The sequence below is a fragment of the Condylura cristata genome, unplaced genomic scaffold, assembly GCF_000260355.1.
Source record: "Condylura cristata isolate star-nosed mole 26May11 unplaced genomic scaffold, ConCri1.0 scaffold00008, whole genome shotgun sequence".
Lineage (NCBI taxonomy): Eukaryota > Metazoa > Chordata > Mammalia > Eulipotyphla > Talpidae > Condylura > Condylura cristata.
In genome coordinates this window covers 51,281,344-51,296,281 of record NW_004567109.1, presented here as the reverse complement: position 1 = coordinate 51,296,281, position 14,938 = coordinate 51,281,344, and the positions used below count along the sequence as shown (strand labels likewise).

At 38.0% G+C, this 14,938-nt stretch overlaps 1 protein-coding gene across 1 annotated transcript in view; it reads right to left on the bottom strand.

Annotated features, from left to right (window-relative positions):
- Positions 1–6,406, bottom strand: part of PRKACB (protein kinase, cAMP-dependent, catalytic, beta) — a 102,810-nt gene extending 96,404 nt beyond the window's left edge. Inside the window, exon 1 of the mRNA XM_004679154.2 lies at positions 6,060–6,406. Coding sequence (XP_004679211.1) covers positions 6,060–6,105 — 46 coding nt within the window. The 5' untranslated portion in view covers positions 6,106–6,406. The remainder of the gene's footprint in view (positions 1–6,059) is intronic.
- Positions 6,407–14,938: the final 8,532 nt, after the last annotated feature.

Genomic DNA, 14,938 nt, shown 5'->3' with positions numbered 1-14,938 from the left:
TGAATCCTCTCACCCTCTGCATCTCTGGTCTGTACCCCAGTTCTGTATGAATAAATAAATAAACCTTAAAAAAAAAAAAAGACTGAAGGAAGAAAATTGATGCTTACTTAGTATACTATATATTGGTACTATGTTTTACAAGTTGTTTCCACTATTCCACACCACACTACAAAGTTTAATAGCTTGCAGAGTGTGTACTTTAATGACAAAAGTAGTATTTTGTCTTCAATGCTTTGTTATTCCTAGAAGAGATTTGACTTTTACCCTATTATAGACAAACCAAAAAAAGCTAAACTTTAGAAATTATGGCTAATGTTATACTTCTACACTTTCTAAACAGTTGGTCTTAAAAGGGGAATGAAGTATGGTGAAATAAAATAGAGAAAAGATTACTTGACTATCCCAGGTCATTTTCCCCTGATAGCTAGCAGAATAAAGGTTAATTCACGTATAAAATAACCAATCAAATATTTCTCAGATATGCTCCCCATTTTCAGTATGTCTCCCCAGTCTGTTCCTTTCCTCGGTAATATCCTGGTTGCATTAATACCACCACAACTCATCCATAAAGACACAGAAGCTAAAAATCTTGGGAGTCATTCTTAATGTCTTTTTCTTCACTCTCCACATGTAATCACTACATTTTACTTTCCAAATATCCTATAGTGTAGGTCCTTTCCTCCATTCCTAGCTCTATCTTGATTCAGATACTACCTTACTTAAGGGAGTCTTCCCTCATCATCTTGTTTCCACTCCACTTGCTCCACAGTGACTCATCTTCATACCACTACCAAAATAATCCCTAAGACCCAAATCTTATCACATCTCTCCCTTATTTCAATGTCTAACAACCATTCAAACTGTTCCTGTATGTGGCCTCTGTCCATTTCTCTAGTCTAGTTTTCTATTACACAATCTACCATTTTCCCTACCACCACCCACCTTCTATCATTTAGTCATAATGGAAAACTTACTTCCTTTCCCTGATTATGCCACGCTGTTTCACTCCTCTGTGTCTTTGCTCATTCTATGTTCCCTCTACCCAGAACACACTCCTTCCTGTAATTTTCCATTTCTAACTCTCAAGTTAGGGCTCACTTTCTCTTTAAATCCTATTTGAATTTCGCCCTTCCCACCCCAGTGAAACTAATGTACTTTCCGTTGTCTCTCTCACGGAACTTTTATGAAAGCATTTGTAACTTTATTTTTTCCCATTTATTTGTCGACAAATCTGTCTCCACATTCTGGAAAATAGGCATTACGAAGCAACAACTGTAACCTAGTCAATCTTTAATCCCATTGTTTTGCTTGGGGTTTGTCATACTAATTAGGAGTTCAGTTATGTGGAATGAATAAATGAATAAATGAAGAAAATAGGATTCTTGAAGGACTATCTTTTAAATTAAAATACCCAACATGCTATTGACCTCCTATACTTACCTCCTATACATTCCACATTTTCCTATTCAGCATAATTTTTTCACTGAAAATTTATGATTCTTCCTCAGAGGAAATTTGGTGACATATGTGTAGCAACATTTATTATATAAATTGGTTATACAATTTTATAAGTTACATCAATTGTTTTATTTTATTAATTTAATGGAATGCCAACATGATTTATGACCAACTCCTCATTATCTGCCAGGGCCTTAATAGCCATTCTGGTTTACCTAGAATCTTCACATATGCCACTTCTGCCACTCAGTCTGGCTCATTTTCTTAGCTGGCATCCATGTACCCAATTATCCTGCCAGTGACAATGAAAAGCAACTATCTGTCTATATCCTAAATGGAGGACAATGACCAAGAGAATGGGGGAAATGATTCCTGAACATGGGATGATTATACTGCAGGTAGTCTGTCTAAATGAAGCTGGATGAGATGATATGTATTTCTCACCCAACTAGTGTTGCTATTTGTTTTGAGTTTTCCTTTACTTTTTAACCCAAGAAAAACTACCCCCATGAACTTCTGTCAATCTACCAAACTGGAACAAATCTCCGCTGCTGATTTTCCTTTAAAAGAAAATCTGATAACTGAAAGGTATAAAGATAAAAGATAAAGGCCCTCCCTAGTGCTTAAGAGTTAAGTCACCAAGCTAACACCTTGGCCTACCACAAAGCTCTGAGTTCAATCCCAACCAGGGATAAAACCCACAAGGCTCAGCAGACCTCTCCTGTCTTGGCCCCTGCTCCCCTCAGCAGTGTAAATCTGCTTGTTCTACTCCTCACTTTGTCTCTGCTGAATCCTTTCCCTGCCCCCTACCTCTGATCTATACTTCAGTTCTTCTATGCATCAATCAATCTTTCAAGAAATGGTAATCAGTTAAAATGGTAAATTTTTTTCGGAGATTATTTGACAGGAAGGTAAGGTATACATTTAGAATAAGAAAAATATTAAATACAAATAATTATAAGGCTTTGAGTATATAAAATTAATTTTACATGGTTTATTTTGAAAATACTTTCAAGGTAAATTAATCTTTCATTCTCACTTTACAGATAAGGAAATTAATTCAGAAAGTGGTAGGAGAAACAATAACCCTCAATTAAGATATTGAATATATCCAAAGAAAGTCACTATTGAAAACAACCAAATTTTTGATAACTGATAATAAAATGAAACAAAAGGAAGTGTAAGCTATTGCAATTATAGCTTTGAATCAGCTTTTCCACTGTGTACTGAGGCTGTATAGCATAATGGTTATAGGATTCAGGTTCGAGAGTTAGGCTGCCTAGGTACAAATGTTACTCCTTCACTTACTAGCTGGGCAAATTTAAGGAAGCTTTTAGGCTCTCTGAGTCTTACTTTCTTCATCTGTACAACGGAAAAATAACTAAACTACTTTTGTAGACTTAAAAAGATTACATGAAATTATTATTCTTTGTTTTACTTTCTAGTCACCTTCAAGTTATTAAACCGTTAACATTTTGGAAAACATTAAAGGACCATATGTAAATACAAGGTTACGTGATGATTCTACCCTTTGCAGTCCTGAGAGAATCTACATACAAGTCTCTACCAACACTTCAACACCTTTGCCCTGTAAGTGTAATACAAAGCCCCATGGCCAACTTATGGGGTCTAATATTTTTAAATGAAACAAACATAAACCCTCCCAGTGACAGGTGCTTTTTATTTTGGTGACTGTGAGTAGAGCAAAAAGTGGGTGACTGAATAAGTAAGCGAGTTTTTAATGATAAGAGTTTAAAACTTCTATGAAAATTATTCACATTTCTAAACTTTGTTTCTATATATATTAGCTAACGTTTAACTACATTCAAATTTTGAAAGGTATACATTTTCAAAGGTAACTTTTAAAAGTATACAGAACAGCTAATGATTAAAGGCTGTTTATTAAGTTCTAAAACATATCAAATTTAGTTTTTCAGCTTTTTACAATAAAACAGAAGATATCTAACTTAATATTATCAACAGGATTGTGCAGATGAGAATGGAATCTCCCTAGCATTCAAGTCTTATACAGAAAATGTTTATTCTTAGAGCAGAGTAGATTTCAATAGAGTGCAGCATAGGCACCAAATGATCAAAGATAGTCAAGACCCTTCTCATCTATCTTTATGCCCAGCTTCATTCTTCTGGAACATTTTTAGAACTAAACTCTGGAGTCAACAGTACAAACTGTGGTCTTCAGTAAATCTCAAAATCTAAATCTACCTCATGTTTTTAAAATCAGTTTTTCATATCATACATTTCCCTATTCTAACTTCACCTTCTAGCACTTATCCTATGTTGTTCTCAACTTTTATTTTCTCACTCCAATTAGATAATAAATTTCTCGAGCTTTTACTTACAGGGTGTCCAAATTAAACTAATACACTTGTTAGATGTTTTTTAAGTGAATGTATTGATTATTTAATGATACAAAATGGAACCAAGGTACCAAACTATATTACTTACTTTACTATCACTAATAGTAGTATAATTCAGTTCCAGTTTTTTCAGAGGTCAGGCTCTCTAGTTTTGAAATAGAATGATTATACAGACTGATCTATAAGATTACTTAAAGTTTTGTAAGTTTATGCTTTCATATGTCAACTGAAATTTAAAAAAATACATCAAATTTTAAAAGTATATATTTTCTGGAGTAATTGTTTAAGAATACACAAAACAGGTGTATAACGGTAATGTATTATGGTATAAGCTGTTCTTTCATTAAGTCTTAGACATACTACTACAATTTCTATGTTCACTATAGTGGAAAAGTAGCAGCTTGATAACATTGCTCCAAATGAAATTACAAATAGGTAAAATGTGACATTTCAAGTAATTGTCCCTAAGGGATATATTTTACTATTTTCTGTTAATAATAACATATTCAAACTGATATAATAATCTCCATTTTCCATAAATAAACTTACAGGAAAAGCTGGCTAACAAAGTTCAGACTAGGTTATCACATATAGTTAAAGCTTAGAAAGAATTTATTCACAGAAAAAATTTTAGGTATATTTAGACAAACATTTAAATTTTCCTTCTGTTTTCTGTAAATATTCCAAAGATTATCCCTTAGCTATCAAGCTCAATTAACAATTTCTAGCTGTAAATTGCTTTGTCAACTTAATAACAGAAATAACAGAAACAGAAGAGTCTGTCACTATTAAAAATATAAACACTGTACAGGCCAGCACTTGCTAATGAAAATCACTGCTATGATTCAATTACAAGGCACACTCCTTTTTGATCACAATTAGCATGTGTATTACCTTTAAGTTAACTGTGTTAAGTTAAAATGGTAAAATTACAACTCACCAGGCACAAATAATTCCTCACACTTTCTGAACAGGTTATATTTTCTGAATAATTACTTTTATGTAATTTAAAAATATAAGATAATAATAGTTCTACCACTAACCTGGCTTTTTAAAATTTTCATATCACGTACTGAATTAAATTCTTTGGCAATTTGTATGAAAGTGCTAAAAATCTATCAGAACCTTATTAGTGAAACATAAGCCATACATAATAATCTGATTTAACTATTCACATGAAACAAAATGAATACCTAACTTTAAATCAGTTCTACTTTAGAATTGATTCTGGAAGAAAAATCTATTTACTTCATGCTAATTTACAAATTTAGCTTAAAATATGTTGCAAACATAGTGACATTAAAAGATACTATTTACTCAAACTTGAATAAATCAGCAGCAGCATTCCCTCAAGTGCTGAGATGTCTAATTTACACCATTTGTTATTTGGTCATCATCGTGAATTGTAAAATCTGAGATGAAACTGACAAAGGCAAAGCCAATATCCACACACATATCACACAGACATTTTCCTAGTAGTTTACCGTTTTGTGTGAAGTATAGAAAGTTGCACCTTTAACTCTCAGGAGAAAGCCACTACTTTCTCAAAGCACTTCAACCCCGAATGACCTTTAAGTTTTACAGTCACTGTAGCACATTCTTAACCGTCTCGAGACAATGCAAAGCCTGCCTTGCTTTTTTCCTTCGAATGGATAAAGTTGCTGTTCAAGTGTCAGATTTTTCATTCCCAACCTGGAGCGAAGATGATCTCTAAAACATAGTTGCCCACTCAGCATTAACCTCACCTGCGGAGAGCCATGCTCAGCAGCCCCTCTCCTTGGCAAAAGGCTGGGTTGAACCCAAGTGATGGAGGGAAAAGCGCCAACTCGGTCCACAGCACACTACCTGTGGCTGCCAAAGAGGGGGGTGGAAGTGGGGGAAGTAAGGGTTGGGGTGGCACAGGGACTTCTCTGCCCGGGGCATTTTGGGGGAAGTGTTCCAGAAAGTGAGCGTCCTCCCACCCCAGTGAAAGCAGGAATTTCGGGGACCGCTCCAGCCCCTCGCTCTTCCATTTAGTCCCCGGCGCTCAGCTCTCACGCCGGAGCTGTGGGGGGGAGGGAAGGCAGGAGGAAGGCAGCAGGTCCCAAGGGCCCCTCGAGCGGCTCCCGGCGGCCGCGGCGAGGCCTGGACCATGCCCGCGGCCTCGGGGCTCCGACCTGGAGGGGCGCTCTGTGCCCCGCGCCGGCCCGCCCGGCTGGTACCCGGACCCGATCGTACACTCACCGCTCTCCACCTCGCAGCCTTTCTTGGCGGTCGCCGCGTTTCCCATGACTGGGGCGATGGAAAGAAGGGGTCAGGGAGGGAAAGGTGGGAGGGGGGGGTACTGGGGCCGTCCACGCCGCTCCACAGGCTGGGGCAACTCCCGCTCCTGCACGGGTCAGAGCGGTGGGTGCTCCCGGAGCTGGCGCCCGGTGTTCGGGCGGCAAGAATGAGCTGGTTTGGAAGTCAGGCTTGAGCCAACTCCTCAGCACCCGAGGCGGCAGCGGTAGCAGCAGTGGCGGCGGCAGCGGCGGCGGCGGGCAGACACTCCCCCTTCCCCCGCCCCGCTCGCCCTGCTCGCAGCCGGGCGCGCGCCGGCCGGGCTTGGTCCCTCTCCGCCGGCGGGTGCGCGCGCCGGAAGTGACGTGCCGGCCCGGGACGCAGCTGCTGGACCGAGGGGAGTCGAGTCCCGGGCGGCGACTTTGTGGCCAAGAGTGGCCTTGCAGCGGACGGTGGAGCTCGGACGAAATCGCCTAGAGTGGCGCTCGGACACCCGTCCCTGGTGTAGGGCGGCGGCGTGGGAACTGTTAGCTTGAAGGAAGCGGCCGTCTTTCCTCTTGGCATCCCCCTGCCCTTGAACTCTGCCGCGGGAGGACGGGCTGGGAATCGGGTAGACCTCTTTGTGCCACCATCGCGGCGGGTCCTCACTCAAGCTACCTTCTCCCCACCATCCTGGCTGGAAAGAGTCGCACGGTTGGGTAGGAACACACGCGAGGAAAACCCCTGGGTTCTCTCCAACCTTGCGGGCGAGTCAGCGTCAGCCGCGGGAATTACGATCAGCCCTAATTACGATCGTATTCGGAGCTTGTTTGCCTCCTAGATGCAGGTTTTGGCTGACCACACCACGTTGGGTCTGGCTTCTTAGGCACTAACCACATGCCGTGATGTTTCCAGCGCAGTTTTCAGTCGCTGTTGGTTTTGCCGGATAGTTTTCAGGACTTGTTCAGACTTCGCAGGCGGAGGTAAAGGATAATATTACCATTCCTGCTGAATGTCTATTGACCTGCGGCTTTGTGTTCGGCAGTGTTCTACGTAGATGTCAAAATAAATACATTCCCAATTGGTAGTTGCGTTTTTATTACATATTTTAGAGCACTCGAATTTGCTAATAGCTTCACTTATCAGGTAATTTATCAGGTACTCTTTTGTTGCTTTTGCATGATCTTTGAACTTGGCTTTCTGAGCATTTATTCCAAATTTAGAGTAAAGATTGGAACTTCCCAAGGGACAGAAACCACGTAAATTCATTTTGTATCCCGAGGTACCAAACACAGGAAGTGTTTAACGGATACCTGCTGACTTGAAAGTAAGCAAAGGAAATTTCTAAGAATTTCATATATATATATATACACACGTATATACATACATACATACGTATACATATGTATACGTATACATATGTATACGTATGTATGTGTATATATATGTATGTATATATGTATCTCTAGTCATATACCTAACAATAGTGGTGGTGTAACTGTAGGAGTAACTAAACTTTTTGCTTTTTCATACTAACATTTAGCATACGAAATTAATTTGGCAAATATTTATATCATGTATACTATATTCCAAGTAATGCACAAGTAATAATTCATTTGATCCTTGCCAGAATCCTATAAAATACTTAGTTTTGCTGTCATTTTCTTGTGAGTAAACTGAAGTACAAATAAGTGAAGCAATTTGCTCTAGGTTACAACTGTTACAACTGTTACAACCTGGTGGAATATTTGAACCTAATTTATAGGCTCCAGTGTCTCATCTTTGGTCCATGATGTTGATCAGAAAACTGTAGATGTTGTTCAAGTTGCTTTCTTTCATTTGAAATTTCACCAACTGAAAAAGATATGCACAGCGAGTTTTCTTCTTGGAAGAGTTCATTGTATTGTTTGAGTTTCTGTTAAATCCAAGTAAAATAAAGATAATAAGGATGGGAGGATTTGAACTTGTTCTTCAGGGTGGGCTTTGTATCAGTGTGTAACACTATCGTAAATAGTGTAACCTTCCATCACATTATATGTGGATGTAATATTTTGACATACATAAACACTTCAATAAATAGCATAAAATCACACTTACACCAAATTAAAGATAACTTTTTTACCCAAGAAAATCTTTCTAGAATACGGGAATATATATACTGTCCTCACTAGCATGAGCGAATGTAAGTGTATCCATTAGTTATAAAAATGGTTATGTACATAATTTGACTCAACAGAATTTTGAATTCTGGGTCTCCAAAAAAAGGACAGCTATCTGCTTAGTAAATCTTAACTTGCAAAGGAGACAGTTCATAGCTATGATACAGTTAGATACATCATAACTACATTTTGGAAAATTAATAAGCAAAAGTTCAGCTTTATGAAATTTCCCCCTTGTTCAGTTTAAATTCATCATTGGTTAGAAAAAGTTAATTGTTAATAAGACTATAACATGACCAACAATTGAAAATACCTTATTTTTTCCCTATAGTATTATTTTGGATTCCTGTATTAGTTTACTTTGTTGCTATAATACAAGAAAGATCATGCTTAAGAATACAGTTTCATAAACAGTTTTCAATAATTTAACACAATCATTTGTAGTTACATACAAGTTGCTTCTCAAAGAGTTCTCTAGAGGAACATACTGTGTTTGCAGCATCCAAAATACTATTGGGTCGTCGTCCCTCTTGGCACAATGGGTTAAAGCGCAGCACTATGAAGCTGCTCACAGCCACGTAACCAAGGGAGTGACCCACATGTCACAGCAGACCTCTCCTGACCTGCCCGCTGTGCCCCTCAGCAGCGTATTTCAATACATATGCCCCATTCTGCTCCGCACTCTGTTTCTGTTGAATCTTCTCATCCCCTCATTTCTGGCCTGTACCTTCTATGTATAAGTAAATCTTTTTATAAATAAATAAAATACTATGTTTCAGGGCCTATCTGATGGCGTAGGGGTTAGGTCCCGGCACTACCATTACCACAGTCCACTGTAGAGTGGAGTTGATCCCCAGTATCTTAGTAGATCCACCTGTTCTGCTTCACATTCTGTCTCTGGTAAATCCTCTCACTCCCTGCACTTGCTGACATACACCCCAGGTCTTCTAGCAAAAAAAAAAAAGTAAATAAAATACTATTTTTCAAGAATTGTTTTGCTACATTCTAGAAGGGTCAGGAATTGCTATAAATGTTCAATTATTGTTGAATGATGGAAGCTGCATGGGACAGTTGCTATCCTTTCTAATAATGACTGCTGTATCTTTCACAACCACTAATGTAGAACACATCTTATTCCCCTGAGAAAGCAGATGCAGTAGGAAGGGACTAACAAAGAAAAGACTTCAGGTTCTCTTCCATATAGTATTTTATCTTAAGAATCTGTGGCACTATATAGTAATGAAAATTGATGCTAGTTTCTTTGGAAATTATTAACCTTACACTTACAAGATTTTTACAAAAATATTCACACACCATTTTTTTATTTGGTCCCCACAATATATCAACTTCAGCAAGACAAATTAGCCTGATTTTACAAATGAATAAAACTAAATTTGCAGACCAACTAACTAGACCAAGATCACTTAAATTGTAAGTAGAAGAGCACTGGTCTACATGCCATCATTTGGTAAAACAAATATAACTCCAATCTTTATTAGGATTAGACTTTTATTATCCTTAAATTGCAGATGAAAAACCTAAAGCTTAGAAACTAAGAGCCTTTGCCCATCTTTGCTCAGGAATGAGAAATTGGGGGGAAATAGTAAACTATTATTATTTATGTTGTGGTTTTCTTACTTATCAACTTGATTTTCAAGTTCTTTTAAAGCACCCTCAAAAACAATGTATGTCAGAAATACTTATTTTGCCTTTTAACTAGCAGGGCAATTAAATATGGACAGGTCATTTTGTCTTTATATTGTGGTTGACAGCAAGTAAGTGCAAGTGAGAATTAACTATCAAAAGATTGTGACTATTTTGAGTAACAGGTAACACACTTTGTCTGATATTTTATTATTGTACTATATTGTATATGTGATAACAAATATCCCACATTAAATATCGGCAAAAGGCAAAACAATATTTCTGAAATGAAGAAGTAATTTTTAGTTAATAAATTACAAGAATGCTATAATAATTGTTCAAATCAGCCTAGTTGAGTACAAAGTACTGATCAATTACCTGAAATTTTATATTCATCTTCTTAGGTTTCCTTCACAGATGAAAAGGCTGAAATAATCGACTGGTTAAATAATCTGCTCAAAATCAACAAAAATGAGCTAGTTCCAGGGTGGAATTGTAGCTTATCTCTTTCATAGGAACTGAAATATATATTGCAAGTTAGGGGTAAAGCGAAAAGCTTGGACAGCCCTCCCTGGTGGTGCAAGGATTAAAGACACAGCGCTATCAAGCTATGGCCAGAAACTGCAAATGGAGTTCCTCCAGGCCAGGGAGCTAACCCATATGGTGTGGCAGACCTCTCCTGTCTCTCCTGCTGCTCCCCTCAACAGTGTATTTCAATGCATCTGCCTGTTTTGTTTCCCACTCTGTCTCTGGTGAATCCTCTCACCGCCAAACCTCTGGTCTATACCTCAGTTCTTGTATGCATAAGTAAATAAACCTTTAAAAAAGAGAAAAGTATGGAGGATGAAACCCCCCATCTTTGAGCCACCCTGGTGACTCAAGTTGTCTCAGCACTATGAAACTATCTGCAGCACAAGTGACCAGGAAGCTGACCACATGAAACAGCAGACCTCTCCTATCAGGCCCACTGCTCTCCTCAGCAGTCCTCAACAGTGTATTTCAGTCAATCTGCCTATTCTGCTCCTCACTCTGGTGATTCCTCTCACCCTTCCTGCCCTGGCTCCTACCCCTGGGCCTACACCCAGCTCTTGTATGCATAAATAAATAAATGTCTCAGAAAAGGTATATCTGTGTTGGCTATTCTGATTTTACTAGTGTGTTTTGTCAAAACTACTAAATCTCTACTGTTTCACAATTGTGCAATGCATGTTTTGACTTCATACCAAAAATAACATCCACATCTACGAAATACCTTCTTCTTTATGAAATCACCAGATAGAGCAAGAGCTGTCATGAAAACTCAGCCTCATCATTGACTTTATTTTTGACCAAGGTAAATTTGATTCACTAAATTAAAAATTATATTCATGTTAGTGGCAAACTAGAGTGGCACTGTATAAAGTGAAGGATTTGAGCTTTATGGTCAAAATAATTGACTATGGCCACTTATCTGTGACCTTCACATAAATTACTTCATTTTCCTTGATCTTAGTTTTCAACATGTGAAGTTATATGAGTTAGATTAAATCAACTATGAAAAGCATATGTACATATAAATTTTGTTACAAGCATTCAGTAAATGTTACCCATGACCCAGCTCCCAGTAACATTGCATGTTTTATTGTATTTGTGGTTCAACAATCACTTAACAAATATAACAAATTCTACTAGATGCAAAGCATGATAGGGGTACAAAGTAAACAGAATCTCAAGAAGTAAGGCAAGTAAACATGAAAGTATACAAAATAACACAAATTGTACTATAGAATGAATATAAACAAATCACTGAGAAAAGGTAAAAGAAAGTACAGTTAAATCCTCAATGGGGTAGAGAATTCAACTTTGGGTTTAATTGTTATGCATGTGGAGGAGATCACTGAGAACTAAGAACAACACAAACAAAAGTTTGCAGCCTTAGGTCATAGTAAAATGTTATGGAAGGAAGTTATAAGAGTTGCAACATTCCCACAGGAATGTAAGCTATTTTGTCTTCACTGTTTCAGCTATTTCCTGGTAATGTCTGGCACACAGTAGTTGCTCAATAAATATTTGTTGAATGAGTGAATAAATGAAGGAATGATGAGACAGATCATGGTCATTGGGAAAATTTTAATTCTTTTTAAGAAATGTGTACTTTGCAGAAGAAAAAATATCAGATGGTCTCACTTATGGGGAATACAGGAAAACTGAACAAAGTATCTAGAAAAGGACAAAACTCACAAGCAAATCACATCTGAGGCATACAGCAGAGGAGGGGATAGCAGAAGGATAAAATTGGGGCAGGAAGAGCACAAGTGACAGTGGTAATGGCTCACAGGTGCCATAGTAGTGAGATTTATGGTGACTGCACCTGAGGGGAGAAATCAAATACTGTTCAAAAATTAATAATGATGTAAGAAAATGAACAAATAAATGTTTTAAATGTAGACTTTGGTGGGCCTTCCTCCTGGTTAAGTATCAGTGCTACCACCATGATGGCTTGCTATAGAGGCCTGAAGTTGATCGCTGGCCAGGGAGCTGACCCACATGGCACAGCAGACCTCTTCTGTCTTGTCTGCTACTCGTCTTAGCAGTGTATTTCAGTAGATCCACCTGTTCTTCTCCCCACTCTGTCTCTGGTGAATCTTCTTACCCCTGCACTTCTGGTCTACACCCTAATTCTTATAAGCAAAATTTTAAAAATTGTGGTATTTGAAACAAAGGAGTGATAAAATTCCATGTGAATAAGCTATATAAGCTAACTTTGAAAATGCAGTGGATACAGCAGGATAATGTCCTTTCAGTTAACATTATTTCATTATAACATTGATGAGAAAAAATATCCTGACTGATATTGAACAAAAATGTTACTCAAAACTACTTTCCTTACACATGGACAGTTTGCTTTAACTAAGTTTCCAAGATCCTATCAATTACATTAAGTGAGGACTTAATTGTAATTTGAATGAACAGATTGGTAGTAGCAGATCTATAAGATAAAATAATGTTACATCTTTGGGTAGCAACAATGGAAAAGAAAATACATTTTGAATGCAAGATCAGTAGGATTTATTAATTGTTAGGGCTTTGATCGCAACAAGTAACTGAAATCCAAATCCAGAGAGTATAATAAAAAAAAAAACAGAATTTTTTGGGTCAAAGAACTTGAATATCTAGTTTGAACAGGGCTTTAGGTTTAAATAGAACCAGGAGTTCATGTTTGTTTATCTTTTGTATTTTTAAAGATTTATTTATTTATTCATATAGAACTGGGGTACAGGCCAGAGATGCAGAGGGTGAGAGGATTCACCAGAGATAGAAGATAGAACGGGGAGCAGAACAGGCAGATCAATGAAGTACACTGCTGAGGGGAGCAGCCGGCGGGCCAGGAAAGGTCTGCCTCGCCATGTGGATCTCCTCCTGGGCAGGCAGGAATCGAACTCATGCGGAAGTGGTTTAAGCTTCTTGGTGCTGTGCTTTAACTCGCTGCGCCACTAGGGAGGGCCCTGTTTATTTTTTTTTAAGTTATTTATTTATGCATAAAAGAGCTAGGGTTAGGTCAGAGTTGGGAAGAGGTGAGAGGATTTCCCAGAAACAGAATGGAGAGCAGAACAAGTAGATCTACGAAAATACACTGCTGAGGGAGGCAGCTGGTGAGACAGGAGAGGTCTGTGCCATGTGGATCAGCTCTAGGGCTGCAGAGGCTGTGAATAGCTTCATAGTGCTGAGACTTCACTCCTTGGGCTACCAGGAGGCCTACTTTTGTTTATCTTTACCTGTTCAACCTAATTCTGTTTATATAAATAGAGCCAATATCCTGCCAACTTGTCACTTTGAAGAATAATGCTTTCTCTTTCCCAATAGACATATAGTATAAAAACACATATAAGTTCTGTATGGATCTCTGTAACGAGGAGGTAGGTTATCATAATTAACATGGAATCAGAGAAGTGTCATTTTCTAGAAGAAATTCACACAGGCCAGACAAAAATAAATAGTACCACGAAAGCTTTCAATCAATTTTCTATTATGGATAATTGGCTAACAGAGATCAAAAATGAAGAAGAGAAAGCCCTTTTTTAAATTAGTGAAAAAAATGTGTGATTTTGTTCAAACAGAATTACAGCTCATAGTGTGAGAATGATCTACATAGGGAGAAAGAATTACAGGCTAATGCAGAATTATGAATTCAGGGGTTGTGAATTCACTATAAAGACTGAAGTCAAAGTCACAATTCCAAGTGCAAGCTCAAAAAGTGTAAAGGAAAAAGAAACAGCTAAGAATGGATAGCTAAGAAGGGAGTCTGGTGTCCTACGGACATGGAATGAGTGGTCAGATGAAAGAGAACCATATAGTACAAAGCTCATGAAAGAAGGGTATCAATTAATTAGATAACGTGCTAGAAATGGACTCTAAAGTTAATACAGACAGAAACTTAATCAAAGACTACAGAACAGAAAGGTAAAGAAAATTGAAGCAGCAAGCTTGTCACAGAAGGGAACAGGAAACTCCAAGGAGTCAAACTAGTAGTTACTGCATGCCATATTCCCCTGAAATAGCCAGTGGAACAACAGCAAAATACAGTGTTTTCAGTCTTGCTTCTTTTCCCACAAATCAGTTTCTGAGAGAAAATTCAGTTGGCTTACCTTGGGTTAAGTTTCTGCTTTGTACCCAGAACAAGACAACGGGCTAGCTGTCCCATGGGACTTCTCAATCGGGAAGCAAAAATTTTCCAGTACCAAAAAAAGATGGAATAAAAGTTGAACACTCAATAAAAAACAGTGTCCACTACAGAGGCTATAAACAGTGAAAGTAAAAACAAGTCTTTTTCCTCAGTGGAGTCACCTGCTCCCTTCAAAAAAAAAAAAATGTGGTGGACTTTTATCATAAAAACATATATGTTAAATGTACCATACATTGTTACCTGATATGGTAAGCAGAATAATGGCCCCAAAGATGTCCACGTCCTAATTCTCAGAATATGTTACCTCATATAACAAAGAATATGTTACCTCATATAACAAAGGGAAATCAAGGTTGCAGATGAAATTAATTTTCTAATTAGCTGACATAAAATAGAGA